A 20,207-nucleotide genomic window follows, 5' to 3' on the forward strand; every position below is an offset into this window, starting at 1 on the left:
CACACGGCTTGGAAAAATCCCATAACCCCTCAGCCCCTCTTTCTGTCTGGCTGCTCTTAGATGGTTGAGAAGGATCCAAGCCGACAGTCCAGGGACGAGACTTATGAAAGGTTATGCATCAACCTCGGCCCCATGGAAGAGTAAAATTTGGATTTATTTTTCCAAAATGCCACCAGATGGCACCACAGGATCGGTAATGACTGCGATCTGCCTGGCTAAAACCTTGGGAAGAGCAGCGATAGGTGTATTTTTCTGTTTTCACTTAATTGACTCAAAATGTTTAAAACTTGACTCAGAAAGCAAGTTGATATTCCCAGTGCTTCTGTGCAGAAAGACAAAACGAATCCTAGCTGAACCTTGAAGGCAAATGGAAGAATAACAGAAAATGTTGTTTCGAATGGTAAAAAACATTTCAAACAGCAAAAAAAAGGGTTATAGGGTTACATTCATAATAAGCTGGGGTTTCCCCCTAAGTGGTAGGAATTTTTTTTAATGTTCGTTTCTTCTTGCTATAATTCATTACGCTCTTGTGAATTACCACCAAATTAAACTTTTTCCTTCTCACTTCTGAAGGTTTTTAAAATGTTATAATGCATACATCACCAGTGTATGTTCATAGCTGTAGCAGAACATCTCCCTCCCTGTAGTACTGTCCTCTTTTTAAGTATAATGTAAATATTCTCAAGTAACATTTTGAATACTAATTGCCATCAAGACTTGATTTGCTAGGGGCTGTGTGCACACAGGTTAACTTCTGTCTCTGAAGCGTATAACCCAAATGAAACAGCTCGGAAAATCAATGAAAGTATTATTTCAATTTCAGAGCAGTGTAAATGAGGTGCCAGTATGTCAACTGATATGTTTAGAATCATGTGAGAAGTCTAGACTTAGAGGCTGCTGGAACTCTGATCTAACCCCAAGTTCTCCACCTGTTAAGGAAAATGCAGTCTCCAATAAAAATAAGACGTAATGTTGCTTGATGCCATTCTTGCAGTTTACAATTCCACTTCCTATGCCAAGGGATATACTGCCGATTAAAACAGCAATGGGAACCCAGCGTGGCTGAGTTACAACCACCTGCAATGGTGGAAATGATTTCCGAGAACCATACACATAAAACGGCCACACATTGTGCGTACACCCTTGCTGGCAGAAAGCGCTACAAATCTTACTAGTTTAGGAAGAAGGTTCATAGGGAACACATTGTCATTTTTAGGAGAAATTCCTGGGGAGGCAGGAGGAGGAATGTGGTCCTGTTCAAAGTAAAATCACCCCGTGATTTTTTTGCCTTACAATCTGAAATCAAAATTATGATAAAACATACCTACTGATTGTAAGTGTCTTAACCTGCATGCTTCAGAGCACTTTCAGTGCCAAGTCGGCAGTACCTAAAGCACAGAGTTAGTCTACACATCCAAGTTCAGCAGCAAAATTCAGATGTACAACTTATGCACAATTAGTGCTCATCGCTCCTTGAATTTTTATGATGTTTTTCAGTTTTATAATTTTCCATAAGATTGCAACAAGTGAAAAATGTATATAAAAGAGAGAATTAAGGTGAATTAATAGCCACAAGGAGGTAACAGCAAGTATTAGCGCTTGAATCCTAACTTTTGAAGTTTCTGAATTTTGTGTCTTTGGACAAGACTAAAGCTCAGATTAAGGTACTTAAATTTAGACATCTATGTGCTTGCTGAGTGTCTGATTGCCATTAAAGTCAATGGAGGCTAGGGAACAATTCAGCTGGCCAACTGTGAGTTGTGTAGAGCAAGTTGAATTGCTCTGTAAGCTTTATTGCCTATATTGATTGGCTATCCATTGACTTTAAGCTTAAACGCTCACCACATGCTTGCATGTCTAAATTTAGGTGTCTTAAACTGAATCTCACGTTTCATGCGTTTGCCTTTATAATGTATGTTCACTCTTTCAGCTAGCATCGTGCTTGCTTCATAACAAAGAAAAGTAAAATAAAATTGTGGACCGTAAGAGGTTTATTTCATCCTCCTTTAGAAATGCTTTAGAACCTTCTGGTTCGCAATGGCAGGATGAAGCATGGCTGTAGCCTAAAAGTAAAATCAAGAGAAGAAGGAGACTGCTTGCTCAGGAGCAAGATGGCTGGTCCCAAGCAGCACATCCTGCAGGTTGCCTTCAGGAGATAAAACAAGTTTCCTGAAGGGTAATTGCTCAGCAGCAACAGGAGAGAGTAGAAAAAGAACAGGCTGCACTGTGAAGGTGCAGGTGGTACTCCTCATAATGCTTCCATTTCCCTCCCATCTAACCGGAATCAGATGAATTAAGTTAACCTAATTCCGATTGACTTGCCTCTTGATCCAGCATAGTACCAGAATGTATTCGTCTATGGGGGAAGACAGCATCGTTTTTTCCCCTGCTGTTTTTTGAGAAACAAATAAGTGTGCTTTGGGAAAGGGTTACCAGAGATATTCTGTGGGCTTTTCTGTCACTGGTACATGACGTCATATACATGGGTAGTTTGCAACGTCAGTATCTGAGCATCTCACTTCAGAATTGTCTCTGGTCTTTTATACAAGGGTACCCCTTGTAGAGGGAAGATGATCTCTTACATTGATCAGATTTTGTCTTGCATTTGTGCATCGTCCTGATGCCATTTTTTGTGAGATGTTTGCTTTCCCTTATGAACAGTTTAAACACTTCTTTGTACTTAGTTCCTCCCACACAACTCCTACCCACCCTCTCACTCACATCTGTAGCAAAAATAAAGTATGCATTTGAAAAAATATAATGTTCTTCAATTTATAGGCCAAAATGTGTGTGTGTAGAGCAGGACAGAGTGTAAGGTTTCTGTGCTTATTTCTAGCAAATACCTATGGTTTATATTTGCTACTGTTAGAATTGACCTTCAGATTGATTTCCCTTACTTTGGTGCAGAGAAGCTTTCAGCTTTCTAATTTGAAAAGGTTTTTTGCTCATGGTGAAAGCAGTAAAACTACTTAGGGCAAAGAGTGCCTTTGGTTACCTAGTTACAAAACTAAGAAAAATGGCAAATACCATTTGGTTTTCTTTCTCATGTATATAATATTTACTTTTTTTCCAAATTGAAGCTGGCTTAGAAAATGTTTGAATCATCTCTATAGGGCCTGGAGATTTTTTTCCATGGAGCATCAGTTTGTCAGTCTTATGTAATAGCGTTAGGACTATAACAGATACTCCCTTTGTGTTACAAGAATTATTTGCAGAGGCAAATAATTTGCAGAGACCATATCCTTAGGATGCTTACTTCCCTGGGGTTGTGTGAATGATATACGGCTGTCCTCTGGCATAGAAGTCTATCGCTTTTTGTGGCCTTTATCTGCACTTGCCCATAAAGATTCCCTTTATATTTTTAACATTAATCCTACTTTGCCAGTAGGAAAAACACAACTATGTGAACTTACTTTGTAGTGACATATAGAGCCTTGTGTGTTATATATATGCGGAATGTCAGTATATAATCAGTGCACTGACTTAAATGTGTAGATCAGTTCACATGATTGGACTGTTTGAAAGAAGTAGAACTTGTCTGAAAATCCAGGGAGAAAGTGTTGCTAAACGTATCCAAAGGATCAATACTGCATGGTAGATGATATACGTGAGAGATCTGCAAAAAGACAATCTCTGGAGAGAAAGGGAGCTGAGAGCACAGGTGCTGTCATATGTTAATAGGATCACACTGACTACAAGAGCAGGTGGATTAAGGTCCTCGGGAGCAAATAGTGGATTAATCTAAATTCAGGCTTTATTAATTTTGGAAAGTACAGGGCATATAACCCTTTAGCCTCCTGCTGTAGCTAACAGAAAGATGTAGCCAATTCTGGAGTACAATTTACCTTGCCCTAAAGTAAACATTTCAGATAGCTCAGATGACAATTGTGATGTAAAAGTGTAAATTTCTTTTCACTGATTATAAAGGATTTGACATGATTTCCCTTTATTGAAATAGATTTAATCCAAACTGACCAAACATTCTTTTTTTTTTTTTTTTTTTTTTTTTTTTTGGTGGGGAATATGGAAAAAGCAAGTATGGATCAGATAATTCCAGATTTTATTCTGACCAGTAAGGAAGAATGGCCTAAAAGTGGGAGAATGAAACACAGCTTGCCCTTGAGGGACCACGTAGTACAGTGGCAACATTTATGATTTTGTGCTTGAAAGGAATGTGGAAGTTCAGAAGAATATGTAACATGAACTTCAAAGCCCCTCTGCTGTGCATTCACAGTGGATGTGGAAAATCCAAAAGAGGGCAAGTTTGAAAGTAACAACTCAGAAGTGGTAGCTCTTGGTACTTCAGAGCCTTTTGATGATATGAAACTCAAGCGATCAACATTGAAAAAGTGGAAGCTGAGTCAAGTTACTGTGGTTATAACAAGCCAAGTTCTAAACATGTATAAGTGTTAGGTAAAATTTTGGAACAAAGTCAGAAGGGCAAGATGTAAAATGGACTGTTATTAGCAAGAATTAAAAAAGATAGCAAGAAAATATTTGGTGAGAATAGAAAACAAAGCAGTAAATTAGTTTCCTAAACAGCTGGAAGAAAGACTACTTAAAAGTGAGACCTAGAGTGTTTGAATGTTTAGTGCATTTTTTGGTTTTGTGTTTTTTAAGAAAGGATCCATGATCGTCCACTTAGGGCAGTTATGAAGAAACAAAGAAGTCTTTAAACTGGACTAAGGCAAAACCGAGTTAGAATTTAGACAAATGAGATGCTTAGAAACCAGCTGAAATTCATTGTCATATATTTAACTGTTCAATGCAGACCGTTCAGATTTTTTTTCAAGGAATCAAGGAATATTTGGGAATATAGAGAAGCTTGCCCAATTTTCAGTGAAAACTTCTGGGAGAAATAATCGATTTATTTGCAGATTGATTGCAGATACTTAGAATACAACAGATGAAGGAGTGATAAACCCCATGAATTCTGCAAAAATAGTGAAGTGTAATTTCCTTTCTGAAAGAACAACAGCCACAGGGCTGGAGAAGAAGCAACAGATGTCATATTATCAGAGACCTGCTGCTCCTGTAAGCTACCTATCAACATCTTCACACAGTGGCAGTTCACAATTCCCACCCCCCACCTCCCTAAAAAAAAAAACCCAAGATAGAAACAGAGAAAAGCAAAGATGTCATGGACAGATCTAATGGGAAGATCTGGGGCAAACAGTTAGTTAATGCAAGCTCAGACATTGCCAACAGCATTGGGAAGTTCTGGGATTTGAGGGCAAGTTAGAAATGGCAGCAGGTCTCTAAGAATGCTCAACCTATTTATGTTTATATGGGATCATCTGGGTGCACGGTGCTCCACCTTTCCAGATAAACTTAGTTTCACCTTTTACAATGCATGCAGTCATATGTCCAGTACATCATGATGAGCCAAAACCATTTCACATAACAAAACTGAATCACCCATACAACTCCCTGTACAAGAGGAGATTTTTAGAAGTACAGAAGGCAACTGGACACGCAATGAACAGAAGCTGGGTGCAAATGCAAATTTATGCTTTTGAAAACCCTCTCTTTTATACATGTAAAATATAGAAATATATAGAAATACAATATATATACGTAAATAAAGAAATAATAATAATTAAAAAAAGTTAGATATTTTTTCCCCTCCATGAAGCCTTGGAGTTTAGAACTTATGTCAGGAAAGCCCTAGCATCCTCCTTGACCATAAAAAAACACTTCAATGAAGTATGAACTGTGTCAATGTAAACACTGCCATCTGGAAATACTTAACCTTGGAGATGAGAGCTGGTAGCAAACTGTTTTTCAATGTTGTTGATAAATATACATGATCTGATGGCTGGAAGTTGAACTTCGACATGTTCAGCCTCAAAACATGATGCACTTGTTTTGTAGTCAGGGTAACTGGGTTCTATTGCCATAGAATCTTCTAGACTTGTCACTTTGGGACTTCAAAATAAAATACTTGACTTTCTAAAATACAAGCTTAATGGAGATTCTAGGGAAAAATTTACCACCTGCATAGGCTTGAATACTCTGTACCTTGGTGACTGTAGACTTCTTTTTGTCTTTTATTTATTGAGGAATCTATCTTCCAGCTGGATTTCTCTCTCTCTTGCCTCCACCCCCCATCTTTCTGCAGTCTATAACATATGTTGCAATAGCCTTGATGCAGTGACTGCTGCCTAAATTAACTGTGACATTTCCAAGAACATGATCAGAACCTAATAAATTATACTAACAATTCTCATGAATAAGGTATGTCTCTTTTTGCCAAGCAGCGTTAGCTATCAGACCTGTCAGTTATATGTCATGCAAAGCTAGTGTATTGGCCTAGACTAGAGGCTGTGTAGTTTTTTTACTGTAATGAGATCATCAGTTGTCTCTAAAACATTCATTTTACAATTTCCTCAATGAGTAGAAATGATCTGGTGCCAGATCGTTTGCTCTTCAGCTCCTAATAGTTTAAGGAGGAGTTCACATTCAGTTCAAACATTCTGACTTAGCAAATTTTGTTTCAAGACTGACAAATGGAATTATGTCACATCCAAGATTTGGAGTGAGCTTTACACCCCTCAGTATAGCCTTACTGTCAGACTCAAAATGAAGAGAAACTAAAAACAATTTTGAAAGCCAAACTGCAACCACTAGACAAAATGGCTACATCCCTGAGCTTTATTCATTCTGAGATTTGCCCCAGGCTGGACTTTTGCCTTGTACTTAAACAGACTAGACTCCAGGCATCATTCTGCTCTACTGCCCAGTATGTTTTGTGTTCCTGAGTGATTAAAAAAATTATCGTATCACATGAGCTGCAAAATAATAGGAATTGGCCATCCATTAAATAAGATATTTAAGGGATCTCTGCAATAATTTGTTGGCGGAGTTTGTGGAGATCCTTTGGAAAAAAAACAAGATAGATATGCCCTTTATCTGAACAAGCAAGCCACCAGGACAATAACAAAAGCAAAAACCCTTACAGAATACAAGCACTATTTCCTTTCCATTGGTTTTAAAAAACATGCTTTATTTAAGAGCATGAAGCATCATCTATTCAAAGTGTCTGTGTCGCATAATCCTTATCTGCAGAGCCGTAAACGAACTATGAATGTTGTGATTCAGGTAGCTTTAATACAAAATGTGAGCACTGAACACTTACTTCATGAGCTGGAGATTCCAGTTAGACAACTACCACTCAACCATTCATACACCGCCTCATGGTCAGTGGATTTAATTCAGTACAGATTTGCCATGACACAAGCCAATGGCCATCTCACCTCTCACAGGCCTCATTGCCATAGTTTATGGATATGAAAATATGGAAAAACCTATCAAGTAGAGTTCAAGGCAAAGATTTCAGTTTTTAAATGCATGACTAAGTGCTTGGAGTCAGAGAAATCACCAATGCCCTTCTGTCTCTAAGCAGCCTCTAAAACTGTTTTACCTTTTTAATTCAGTTCCTGAGTACCTATCGTTTATTGGCTTCAACTGGAATTAGGTTCTTATCATCTTTGAGTTATAAGGCACTTGTTAAAATGGGAACCCTTACTTCATTTCAGAAGCAGGAGAACTTCAATAATTATTTCTGCTTATACTAGCCTTTTAAATTCAAATGTGGAACAAGAACCCTGCAGCATTATGAGCAGAACTGATCAATTATAGTTTAGCTATTTCGATATGCTAAAAGTAAAAATACCTTTTAGAACTGTGTGGAAACCAAGGTATAAGGAATAAATGGTACTAATAGGGGGATGTCTCAATGACCCAGGATGAAAGCAGAAGACAGGGAAATCCAAATGCTGAAAACAGAATTATGGAGAAAGAGGATTATTTCAGAAAGGCAGTAAAGTGAATGGAAGTAACAGTAATGTGTAAAGTAAAAGCTGTAGGAAGAAAGAAGAACAATTTGATATTTTATCAATTTGGAGTAGGAAGACAGCAGGAACTGCAAAGGAGACGGAATGTGCGAAGGCTTGAAAAGATGACACTGCAGTGAGATTCTTGAGATTAGGTAGTGGTGGAAATATAAAGGTCTTTGAGTGATGATGCAGGAGGAGGGAAGGTAAAAAAGCAGCAACTAGATTTGAATTTAAGAGCTGATGATGAGCACTCCATTTTAACAAATTTAATAAATATTGGTCAGTGTTATTAACTAGCATGGTACTCGTATATGATATTTTTCATTGGCAATACCAATTGTCTTAATATGAAAAGAATACGTGTTCCTCTGTCTAGACTTCATTGTTTAGCAATGAAACAAAATGCCATTGAACACCTCATAGGTGCTGGATCACATCCAGTCCAGGCTGGTAATTGAATGAGCTGTTAGCTATTTAGTGACCTGGATGAAATAAGTTTCATGTCCATTTAGCCTCCAGTGAGCCTATGTGTCCTTTTCAAAAGCTGTCATTTATTTCAAACCTGATTTAAGCAAATTTTAAGGAATTCTGATGGAACTGAGAGGAAATGGCTCTTAAGCTGTCACTGAAGCGAACTCTTCAGTGAAATTATTTCAGTCTCAAAGTTAGCCAATCTGGCATCATTCACAAAACCTACACTCACATAGGAAGTAGATCTACCAGAAGAATTTCTGTATGGTTTGGATTAAAAAATAAGCCTTTGCCTATGGTTATAGGCTTAACAGGTACCATTTGGAATGATTCATGTGGTCTGGTGAGTCATAAAGTTTGTTGATTCCTACTTTAAAAGGCAGCATGTATATATTCAATAATATAATATTAATTATCTTCCTGCTTCAGAGATGTAATGCTCTGATACCTCTTTCAGCTGGTTTAGCTGTCTCCTTAAACTTCCTGGCAGAAAAATGCATACTAAATGATATAACTTGTACCCCCCAGTGGTTCTTGTTTTCCAGAGAGGAGAGTTTGTCTCTGGAATGCCTAACTCATCAGAGCATAAAGACCAGCTTACTAGAGGCAAAAGTTATAACTCTGAGGTAGCTAGACATGGAAAATTGAAAAGGTCAGTGAAATTGCTGGCCCGTAAAAAGAGAGAAGGAAGATGCTGGGCATGGAGAAAGCAGGCATGACACGATAGGTTTTCAGTGGAGTTCAAGACGAGTCAACCACAGTGCTTGTATATGCTGAATGAAGCAGTTTTAACTGAAGGGAAATGTAGGCGCAGAAAACATTAGAAGTGAGAACAGAGAGAAAAGCAATGGAGTGAGCCTCAAAATGTAACAGAAGCTAAGCTGGAGAGTGAAGACTCTTTCCCCCATGTGCGTTTCTCCTTTCTCTCTGTTGCTAAACCTTTTCCTCACCAGCAAGGCGAGGGCTGCACAGCACCTCCCAGCACCTCCCAGCAGCGCCCCGCCGGCTGCCGGCTCTGTCCGTGGTGCTGAGCCGGCGCTGTCCGTGGTGCTGAGCGCCCCCTGCCGCCGCGCCCCCGGAGCTGCCGCCCCGAGCGCCGCCGTGGGCTGGGCTCTGCTAAGGGGTGGCCTGTCCATCCCCAGATGTTGCTGCTCCAGGGCTGTGCTTAGCTGACATGCATGAGTTTCTTAGAATTCTCGTATGTTTTCCCGGACACTGCATCGGTTGTCACCGTTGTGGGGGCAGCTGGGTGGAAAGTTTATGCCACCTGCTTGTGAGGAAAGTCTTCCTCAGGTGTATGTTCAGGGCAGATCAACCCTAATGTGTGTTTTCCCGATTTTCCCTGCCTTGCTGGAAGACTGTGCTTCCATCACCTAAGGGTTGATGCTATGCATTCTATTTCTAATCACTAAGCAGGGCTGCTGGAGAAGTGGCTCAGCTTTCCTCTTATCTCTTGTTAATGTGATTGAGAATACTTAAGTTGATGTGCAAAATTAAGGCAGATAAATAGGGTTCCTTGTATCTTCTCCAAATGCAAACAATGGCAATTCTGGATGTAAAGAGTTGTCTCTACTCAGACTTCTGTTTGCTTTTCCAGACACCAAAAGCTCTTCTTTTATGCGTTTAACAAACAAAAGAATTCAGCCACAACTTGAAAAATCTGCTGTATTGTTTCTTCCACGGTAAAAAAGTGCCTTTTCTTCACCATTTAATTAGTTGTGTAAAAACACTGTGCTATGTCAGTGATAATGCAAACAAGAAATGAAATTAAATCCTTTATGCTTCCTCCTCAGAGAAGGGGTGTTGTTTTCCTTACCTTTGCAATTCAACAAGACATTCCAAGTGTTCATGTAATCACCGTAGAAACACAAAATAAGGTAGCTTAAATAAATAAATGGCTAAATAAAACAGATTATTCTGCTAGCCTCTATTTGAATGACCTACATAGGAATCATGCTCAAGCATTCCAACAGAAGACAACTGGACTGTAATAAGTCTTTAAGTGGCACTGTTCAGAATTGAACCAATTTGTGCTAATATGGGCTATTCAGATACTTTAAAGGGACTATAACTCTTCCAATTTTAGAAGAGTTCGATCTATCCAAACTATAAATCTTTCATTTAGATTATGATTCAGTATTTAATGAAGTAGATCATGCTCTACTTTGAGTTAATGAATGCAAAGGCAATTACTATAATTACTGTGAACTATAGTTTAATCTTTTTCTCCATTTCAGTTCAGTTTTGTCTGTAGTTTTAAACTATAATCTTCCATTGCAGCACTTCTCTTTGTAAGCTTTCTAACTGCTTTTTGCCACAGCATGCAGAAGAGACAGACATCTGTATAAGCTGGAGGCTCTTCTTATTTCCATTATGTCAAATTCATTTTGGAGTTAGGCATTTAGAAATTGTGCAGTCAAGTTCATTCTGGGCCAAGGCATCAGGATTGTGCAGTCAAGCTCAGAACATCAGTGCAACTTTTCTTATTGTGTAACACTTCTTAAAGGAAGCCAGCTCATCTAATGGGGGGCAGTGAGGGGGTGTGGAAGCAACAAAACACTTTTGATAGGTACCAAACTTTCCTGCACACACTTGCAACTTCGTCTGGGTTTTTACTGATTATTCTTAACATAAACTATGTTAAATGAATTGAAAGCAGTAACTGAAATCAGATTTAGCAATTTGCAATGAGATCATGTCAGGGAAAAATATCACCATGCACAATTGTTACAATTAAGACATTGTTTTGGAGGAAGAGGCAGGACAGAGTATTATTTGTTTTAGTCTTGCAGAAGCTTGTTCATTTTGCCCTGAAGGTAAGAATTTGATTATCATGTGTAAATTAATGGTGTCTTTCAACAAGATTTAATGTTGCTACATGAAAATGCTGTTTTTCAACTAGAAGGTTTGGGACTTGATTATATTTGCTTTTAAATATTGGGAAATAATATCCAGAAATCAAGTTAGCATCCTCTCTTCTTGTTCTTTAGAAAGTCACACTAGGTTATAAACTCTTTCTAAATATAACAGCGGTTATTCTGCAGTGAGATTCTGTCAGGTACTGGTGAGCAAAATAGCATACGAACAGACTTCTAGCTACCTATTTGGCAATGACTGATTTCATTCTGAAGATGCAGCTGTGTATCTTCAAGAAGGAGATCACTATTTTGGCAACCTAGTGTAGTCAGTGTAGTCAGGTCGTTTACTTGTTCAACATTACTTAAGCTGTTTTGTCTAGCTTGTTTATCATCTTCATAAAAAATCCAGAAGATAGGATTGATCTCTGACATTTCTTTTCTTTGCTTTTTTAATTTGAGCCACTCAGGCCTGTAAGTACTCCTCAAGTGTCCATCCCCGCCTATATCCTAGCAGAATAGTGAACTTAATTTCAGATAAATTCACTCACTATAATGTGTTGTGTTTGCACCTTAGGCAATCGTTTCTTCCAGAATGAGCATGCAAAGGGCAGAAAGAAGTCAACTGCCATTTCAGTGGCTTCGTGTTGCTTTGTGGAAAAGTGAAAAATGTTTGTGTAACTTAACTTTGGTGGAATTCCTGTCTTATATTTATGTTTTTGATGCATTATTAGGATTTCAGTTATTAGATCACAAATAGATAGATTGTTTGTCAGAGTAAACTTGTGGTTTCTTTATCCTTTCATACATCCTCTTCTTTTATTTATAGATTTTTATGAATTGTTACTGGTTTTTAAAGCTTCATGTTCTGTTAACACAGCTCTTACAGACCACCACAATGTTTTGCTATATTGCTTAAGAGAGGCTTGTATTCACCTGAAGTCTACAGTCTTCAAGCTTAAGCCTAAACCAAAATACTGAGGGTTTTTTTCCCCCGCCTCGGACATTCCAATAATGACCAGGTGGCATCATCCATATCCATCTCCCCAGCTCAGGAACTCAGGAATGTTCCTTTAAGCTTTTCTTCAGTTCATCTTATTGCTTCTTTCTCAGGACTCTCTCAAGGACTCCAGTTATGAAAGGGATAAACACATAGATAACAGTCCAGTTCTCTATTAAATTAAAGGTGACTTGGCTTCAAAATTGTCTTCTTCAGAGACACTGAATCAAGGCTGAGGTTTCCTTTATGGCATGGTACAGGCACTGTGCTGCCTAAACTTAAAAATTCTGCTCAGACTTCCACAGTACCAAAGCTGTGACTGCAGTGCTGAGTTAATGAGTAATTGCAGTGTTGGTACAACTATGCTCATGGCATTGCAGCATCAAGTCTCATAATACCATAGTTGAGTAAAGGTAGGGCGAAACAAGTCTTTCTTCCACAGCAGTAGCCTAAATTGTGCTCCTTTCAGGAAGCTTGTACTCTCCGCAGATGTTGCAAAATAAGTCCTAATTGCTATCATATTCTACTTTAGGTATGTTCAGTTTTGTGAATTAACGTAGATTAGATTTTATGGCCTTGAAAGTTCTCCTTTGTTATTTTAGAATGTACTTAATTATTGCCTTCTAAGATACTACATTCCTAGACTGAATTTCAGCAAGTTTTTTTTCTAGGTGTCTATATTAGTCTTGCCATCCACCAAATTTGAGGTTTATGGTACACAACCTTGATGAAAGCGTATAAACCTTTGGCTCATTTTTCTGGAAAGCTTCTATCAGCCATTTTTACAACCATCCTTTTCAAACAGGAAAACAGGATAACTGAGAACTCTTGTGTTAGACAAATTATGAAGTTCATTATCTGAGCCCTATGCTCAGAATTTCTTTTCAGGAGCATTAGAGCATTACTTCTAAATAAAGATACTCACTTCCCTTTACACAATCTAGACAGAAATTTTAAAAACAACACAAACTTTGTGCAGTTCAGATGACAGAAATATTGTATCGTTATCAGAGCGCATCTATCAGCATATAACGCTTTGAAATATATGAGCGAAAGATGCTAATATATGGCAGTACCAAAACACTGAATTATTGTCACAGCTTAGCTTCAGATTGTCTGTATGATTGTAACAGCATGGGGATCCATACATACCTATTCTCATAAAGCATGTTAAATAGCTAAATGTGTTCCCAAATATATCATATTCTCTAAAATTATCTAAAGATGAGCCAGTTTCTAGATTTAATTGATCTAAATAAATGTATTCATAACAGTCTCAATAGCTGTTATTTGTAAAGTTATATGGAATTGAATTTATTTTTGTAAACCTTAAAAGCTACTAATATTTAAATAAAATAAAATTCTTGTTTTCAGTATGTGCTTAGCCATCTTGTGATAGTACTTGATAAAAATAAACACAAATGGTTGCTATGGCTGAGAATTTGGGGCTTGTGTTTGGGCTGTTTGCCTGTGAAATCTATGGCATTGTTCTCTTTCTTCCCCCTGCCCTTTATTTCCTTTCTTTTTTCTTTTCTTTTCCTGAGCAATCAGAAATGGATTTCTGTCCTGCTGAGGTTGTTCACATTTTGAAAGTTTCCTGTTCCTCACTGAAACATTATGAACTGGAAAAGTGTAGAGGTGAAGAGGAAAGACAGATAAATTATAAAGAAATAAGAAATCTCTCACACTTCAGTATAGCCGGACAGTAACACTCCCACTGGAAAGCAACGTCCAAGTTGCTGGAGCTGTTAATAATTCTATATATGAATTCTGTCTCTTCCTTGGAATGCTGCTGACAAAGCATGTAACATCACAAATACAAATCAAAAGGGTTCTGAAACTTCCCCTGAGTTTTAAGGGTGGATTCCCTACTTTGTTCTACTCTGCTGTAGATCCACTGCTTAGGCAGCAAAAAAAATATAAAGAGGAAAGGTCTGTGGATGTCAAACAGGCAGAGGTGATGAAGCTGTATCAGATAGCAACTCCATTGCTGTCATGTGCAAGACACAGGGTTTTTTCTAGGCAATAGGAGGAGGGGCTGCATGAAAAGAAAGCAACAGGTGGGGTTTCTGCTCTGGAAGTTGTCCAGCCAGCGGTTTTCATTAGAGATGCTCTATGTATCTCCAGGTTTCCGTGATGCTATAGACTGGCCTCGTGGAGATTGGCTGAAGGAGCAGTTTCCTTGCTTGCAATATTCTACACTGACCTTCAAGCACCAGAAAACAATTTATCTTTTGAATCTTATATGTTAAATGATAGTGATTGATGAAGAGATGACCAAAAATGTAAATTCACTAGAACAGGAAACCCCAAAAAGTGGTGGCCAGAGAATAGGCATGGATGAGCATAGGCAAACTACGGTGTGCACATCCTCATGGCCAGTCAGAGGTAACATCCTCAGCCTTTTTGGTTTTTGTGCTTTCACTTTTGCTGCTGGGCAACCTGACCTTTACATTCATCAGATATTTTAAAAGAACACACTTCTGTCTTTCTATCTAATGTTAAACTACTCAGATCTGTTGTTGTTTGCATTCCTTCTGTAGGTGAATGGTATTGATCTTCGCGGTGCTACCCATGAGCAGGCTGCAGCTGCGCTAAAAGGAGCAGGGCAGACGGTAACAATCATAGCACAATACCAGCCGGAGGGTAAGCAAAATAATAAACTTAAAGACATATGGTAAAAGATAAGTACTTTAAAGCCACCCATTTAATAGGATGAGGCTGCTGTAGATAGTGCTTTTCCCAGCTATCATCAGAAGTCATCTGGAATGAAAATTTGAGTGGCAATTCTATCCCAAGAAAATGGCTGTATTTCTGTTACAGACTGTGCTTTTAGAAATATTTTATGCATCTGTAAGAACTATCCTTAAATGGGCATATAATAAGGCAGTAATCAACACTTAGTTAATCATATTATTTTCATTATTGCTCATTTTACATTCTTTTCTATTCTCCTACTGGACACAGATAGTGCAAAAGATAAGAATAAACAGAAACACTAGGTGGATCTGAAGTTGGTTCGGACAGTCAGATCAAAATTAAACAAAGATAAATGCTTCCTGCCAAATGCATAGGGTTTCCCATTAGTGCTTTTGGATGGTGTCCTTGTAACTCCAGGGCAATTAGACTATATTACAAGTACTCTACTGGAGAAAATGACAGCTTTATAAATAAAAGCATCAACAGGAAATTCAGAAAAATACAAGATATTTAAGGTGGAATGTAATCCCATCCAGCTTTTGGTGTCTAATATTTAGCTTTCTGGAATTTAAGCTAGTTTCAATGGGAAGAGGCAGGCACTGATTGACTTTAAGAGTCCAGGGTTAAGTGGCAGAACTTCTCATTGTCTGTGAGCTATGACCCAAATGACTACCTGAGGCTCTCAAGGAATTCATGAAAGGAAAATTACGTTCTGATAGGAAAGGTAACCTTCCTCCACAGTAGTTGTTACCGTGAAACTTCCCAGGTGAGCTCAGCGACTGCAGGTGTCTATGAAGACTTGCTGGCACCGTTTTATCAGTTTTCAGTAACTGTTTCTAGCTATGACCTGCCAACACAAGTTGTTGATTCTGCCTGATTGTGCCCAGCCTAGCACACATGTAGGTCTCAGGTGAAAGAAAACAGCTCTAATAACAGGTTCAGCTGGTCAGTTTTTCCAGAGACGCAGCAGGGATGAATTAGTACTGCCAGAATTTATCACACATGGTACCTTCTTTCATTTCTCTGGATCCTGATGCTAGCACACAAAGAGAAAAACAGCTGGTATTTTAGTTAAACTTGAAATTGTTCTTCAGATCTGTTATGCATCCATTTCTTGGTTTGTCTGCACTGAAGTCACCAAACAGAATAAATTAAGCTGTACTAAGAAATGGGCAGATGAGAGCAAATGAAATTGCAAGTGTCTAGTTAAATCAATGGAACATTAATATAAACATTCAAAAGTAATAATCAAAGTTATTTCAAAGGAAAAGTATTGAAATGCAACTCCATTACAGATAGCTATCTGCAGTGGACTCTGAAGAAAACTATATTCGCATTAGTTCCAGCAGTCCTGTTTGCTGTCTGGCGATTTTATACTGCAATTTTCACCATGGTGTCTGAGCACTTGTAGCGATCACTGGCATTTCACAGTCATCCTATGCCATTGTTAATACACAAAAAATACATCGCTTGATGGATTTTTCCTGTTATAGTTGAACTTTCAGTTGACAGACTTTCCCCCTACATTTTGCCAGCTCTGTACTCTGTCAAATTCAGTTTTGGTGAACATGCAAATCAAATGATGCTGATGAAATCTATCACGGAATATATTGCATATTTATTCCATTTTTCCTGTAACACTGCTCCATTCACTGAAAACCCTGTTGAGGGCAGACTAGTCACAGCTGCGTGACTTGTCGGTGAAGCACAGCCAGATTCCTGTTCACCCAAAGGGTTCAAAACATACTGAGAAGAGCGGAGCTGGTGAAGAACAGGGTCTGAAAGTTAGACCTTTTTTAGGAAATGATTGAATCATTTAGAGCAGTGAGAGCATTTAGTAACTGTCCAGCCTGTGCTGTCTTACTGCTGAAGTATTTCATTTTAGTCTGAAATGCTGGTTGCTGCAAACTGCATAAATACAGATGTGAAATGAAGTATTTCTTTGTTAAAAAATTCCCAGCAACAAAGAAAGATGAAACAGTTTTAAAACAGTTATTTAAATAACCTTCACAGAGAATTATTTAAGGATTTACAGGTCACACAGAAAGACAAACACACTGTATCAGCATAAACATTTATTTTATTTCCTGCAGAATCCTTTTTGTCCTTTCTCTATAATTTATACCTTATTTACCTTTTAATTATTTATTTAAGTTTATATTATATATAACAGAAACACTTGTTTCCCATCTATTGGAATGTAGTCATAAGATACCATCTTAAAACCGTACGTGTGTGCTTCCCTCAAGGGGTCCTCACTTCAAAATGCTTCCAGAACTAGTAAAGTACATAAGCAGAGGTATGTAGCTGAATTTTTCCATTTTCATACTGGAAGCTCTGAGTTGTTGTTACTACAACTTCAGGTTTTGGGGGGAAGATCCAAGAACAGCCACTGCAAAGGTTAACCAGTAACTTTTCAAAAATCTTTTCCAGATTATTAAGCCTTTAGATGTTGTTGCGAAGAAAAACATTCGATTAAACTTTTAGCTATTGGTATTTCAGGTATTAAGGGATAATGATGTAAGTACTAGTCAATACTATAAGCCAGCTGATGATTAGCAATTAAAATTATTAGTAGAAAAACCTTATGTTCCAATAATTTAGATTGCGCTGTAAAGAAAAAACTTACAACACACTTATCTTGGCAATGTCTCAAAAATTAAATAATATACATTACTGTGGGAAGAACATGAGGTGAATACTACAGAAACAGCTTTCAAATTGAAACTTTCCCTTTCCTTGTTTCAAACAGTCAGAAGTTCGTCTAAGCCTTGTATGAACTCTGCTCATGTTTATGTGTACACACTTGGCAGCAAATCTCATGAGAATGGCAACTCCTGCAAAAAAAATCTAGTGCTTGCTATCAATTTGAATAGCTTTTCTTCATAATATTATGGCACTTTGTTTTCTCATCCTGTCTGGAGTAACCAAATGCAGAGACTAGCTCAGATAAAACAGAATAGCATCACAAATTGTTTTGAATGCTGTCAGACTTGTGGTTGGTGATGGTGCTTATCTGAACCACACTGCCTGTCCCTTAGATGAAAGTGGTCTTGGAAATGGAAAATTCTGTAAAGGAGCACAGATACAGTGAACAAAGGGATAATGGAAGATACAAATAGTGATTTCTTGAGAGGGAGGTGAATGGAAATGCAGGGGATAGCACGAGGAATGGAGAAGAGCTCCTCAGCTCTTCTCCTCCTCAGTCCCCGTTTTCCTCGTGTACATTCACCATCTTTATTTCCTTCATCTCTCTGAGAACTAAAAGAGAAAGAAGAGGTATGAAAATCGAAACAAGAAATGCAAATTCTGTGAACAAAAATACATAAAGATTAGTAGGAGCAAGAGGAAAACAGATCACAGAGTTTAAAAAAATCAGAGCTCGACAGTGAGAGGGTATGTTTGTACCCTTAGGAACAGCAGCCATCCCTCTGGGCTGTTAGAGTCATTCCTGACTTTTATTCTAAAACCTGAAAATAAGCTGTGTACTCTGTATTATCTATGCATGTATTCTGTAAATAGAGCTCAAGTAAGATTAAGCATCATGATCTCTAACAATCATTGTGGATGTAGTTCATATGGAGGTTTATGCACATATTCCAAGTACACTAGCCATCCCACAGGCTTCAGAAAGATGGCTTTTTGTGTTCATGTGCAGCTCACGTCTTCTGCACATGGCTGAAATGAAATTAAAGGGAATTTAAGGACCAAAGCCTACTTAGAACAACCTTAGAAGAGGAACTGGTTGCTTATATTTAGCTTTGCTTTCCAATTTTTAATACTCTTGGAAACATTTTAACTCTCCCCATAGCTTAGCAGCTCTCAGATCTCTTTTAAAACATTGCTAAAATATGGAGCTAGTGAGGGGGCCCTTCTCTTCTGCAAAATAAAAACCTGGGTCTGGGAAATAATCTTGGGGTGGAAGACTGTGTTTCTATTAAAAATTTAATTAGAAAATAAAATGGGAATATATACCACATAGGGAAACACTTTTTACACTTCCAGGTTTTTATGCTGGACATATTTTGATTTTAATAACAGTTGGAAATTAAAGCCCAGTGTGGAAGGAGTTAAGAAAAAAAAAAACATTTTGTCAGTGAAACTGAAATATACGTTCAAAGGAAAGTGAACTTTGGTTGAAACAGTGACAATTTGTCCTGAAAGGCACAGCTTGGGAGCAGGGGTAGACAGAATACTGGGCTCCTAATGAAGCTGCTGCAAAACTTTATTGCACATTTTAGTCCCAAATGCTCATGTCCCTTCCCCCTGGAGCAGCGTGGAAGGGTAGAACATAGCCCTAAGACTTTTACAAAACATTCGGTGTCAGTGGTCTGCAAACTGCCTTGTGCTGCATTGCAGTGCCTCTGCAGCTATTCCCTCACAACAGCACCTACAAAACTGTTATACCACCCAGAAGTTTCATGTGCTTTAAATCTTTCAAGCCGGTCAATTAAATTGCTTTCTTACCAGCTTGCATATAGGGAAAACATTCATTGATTAGAGATTGATTAGACCGGCTGATGAGGAGGAGGTCAAAAAGTTGTTAACAGCGAGAGAATTTCTGCTTGATCACCTTTTGAGAATTAGCTGCTTGCTCGGAGCCTCGGTGCCTACTGTGCGGTGAGTAGCTGAGTTGCAGTTGGAGAAAGAGCATCAGGCAGAGAGGTGCTGTGGTGGGCAGTGTCTTTGCAGACATGAGCTAAGGAAATTATCAGAGGGCTGCACCTCCAGTTACAAGCATCTCATGGCAGCTGTGGTACTGAATTCACTTGTTCATTCTTTTGCTCCTGGGTCTGGGAGGCTGGCATCGTGCACAGTGACAGACCGAACTTCCATAAGCAGCATCCACTTTTATGGAAGTACTCTTTGTCTTACACGTTTGCCTGACCTACTAATGCACGAGATCTGCTTTTTTTAAAAGTATCAGAGCAAAAATCTAGGGATTACTTTCTCGGGTCTGTCCCTGAACAGTCATGGATACTTTTTAGCTCTTTTCCCCCATCTCATTCCCTGTACAAACTCTTGTCTCTTGTTTTGGTACAACAGTCACATATATTCCTGAGATGTTTAACCTATCCAGATGCTGTGGGAATAAAGTAGATGCAAAATATATGGGAAAAATAAGTAATTGTATTTGTTCATTTTTGTTGAGGTCACTTCTATACTTTGAAATGTGAATACTCATCTTAAAGGCTGCTTTTCCCAGCTGTTGAAAATCAATGTAGCTTAATTACTTGGATAAAGTTGCATTGCAGCAGGTGGCTTTCATCTGGAAGCCACTGTATCCAATTGCCAAAGAATGCAAGATATTAAGGTTGCATTTCATGCGTGTGTATTAAAGCA

The 20,207-nt window shown here is 38.3% G+C and overlaps 1 protein-coding gene across 22 annotated transcripts in view; it reads left to right on the forward strand.

Moving 5' to 3' along the window:
• DLG2 (discs large MAGUK scaffold protein 2) overlaps nucleotides 1–20,207 on the forward strand; it is a 1,040,325-nt gene that overhangs the window by 808,645 nt on the left and 211,473 nt on the right. For all 22 annotated transcript variants that reach the window (XM_055702908.1, XM_055702907.1, XM_055702910.1 and 19 more), the window contains one exon: nucleotides 14,708–14,810. In XM_055702908.1, coding sequence (XP_055558883.1) covers nucleotides 14,708–14,810 — 103 coding nt within the window. The remainder of the gene's footprint in view (nucleotides 1–14,707; nucleotides 14,811–20,207) is intronic.

This window comes from Falco cherrug, chromosome 2 (genome assembly GCF_023634085.1).
Source record: "Falco cherrug isolate bFalChe1 chromosome 2, bFalChe1.pri, whole genome shotgun sequence".
Classification (NCBI taxonomy): Eukaryota; Metazoa; Chordata; class Aves; order Falconiformes; family Falconidae; genus Falco; species Falco cherrug.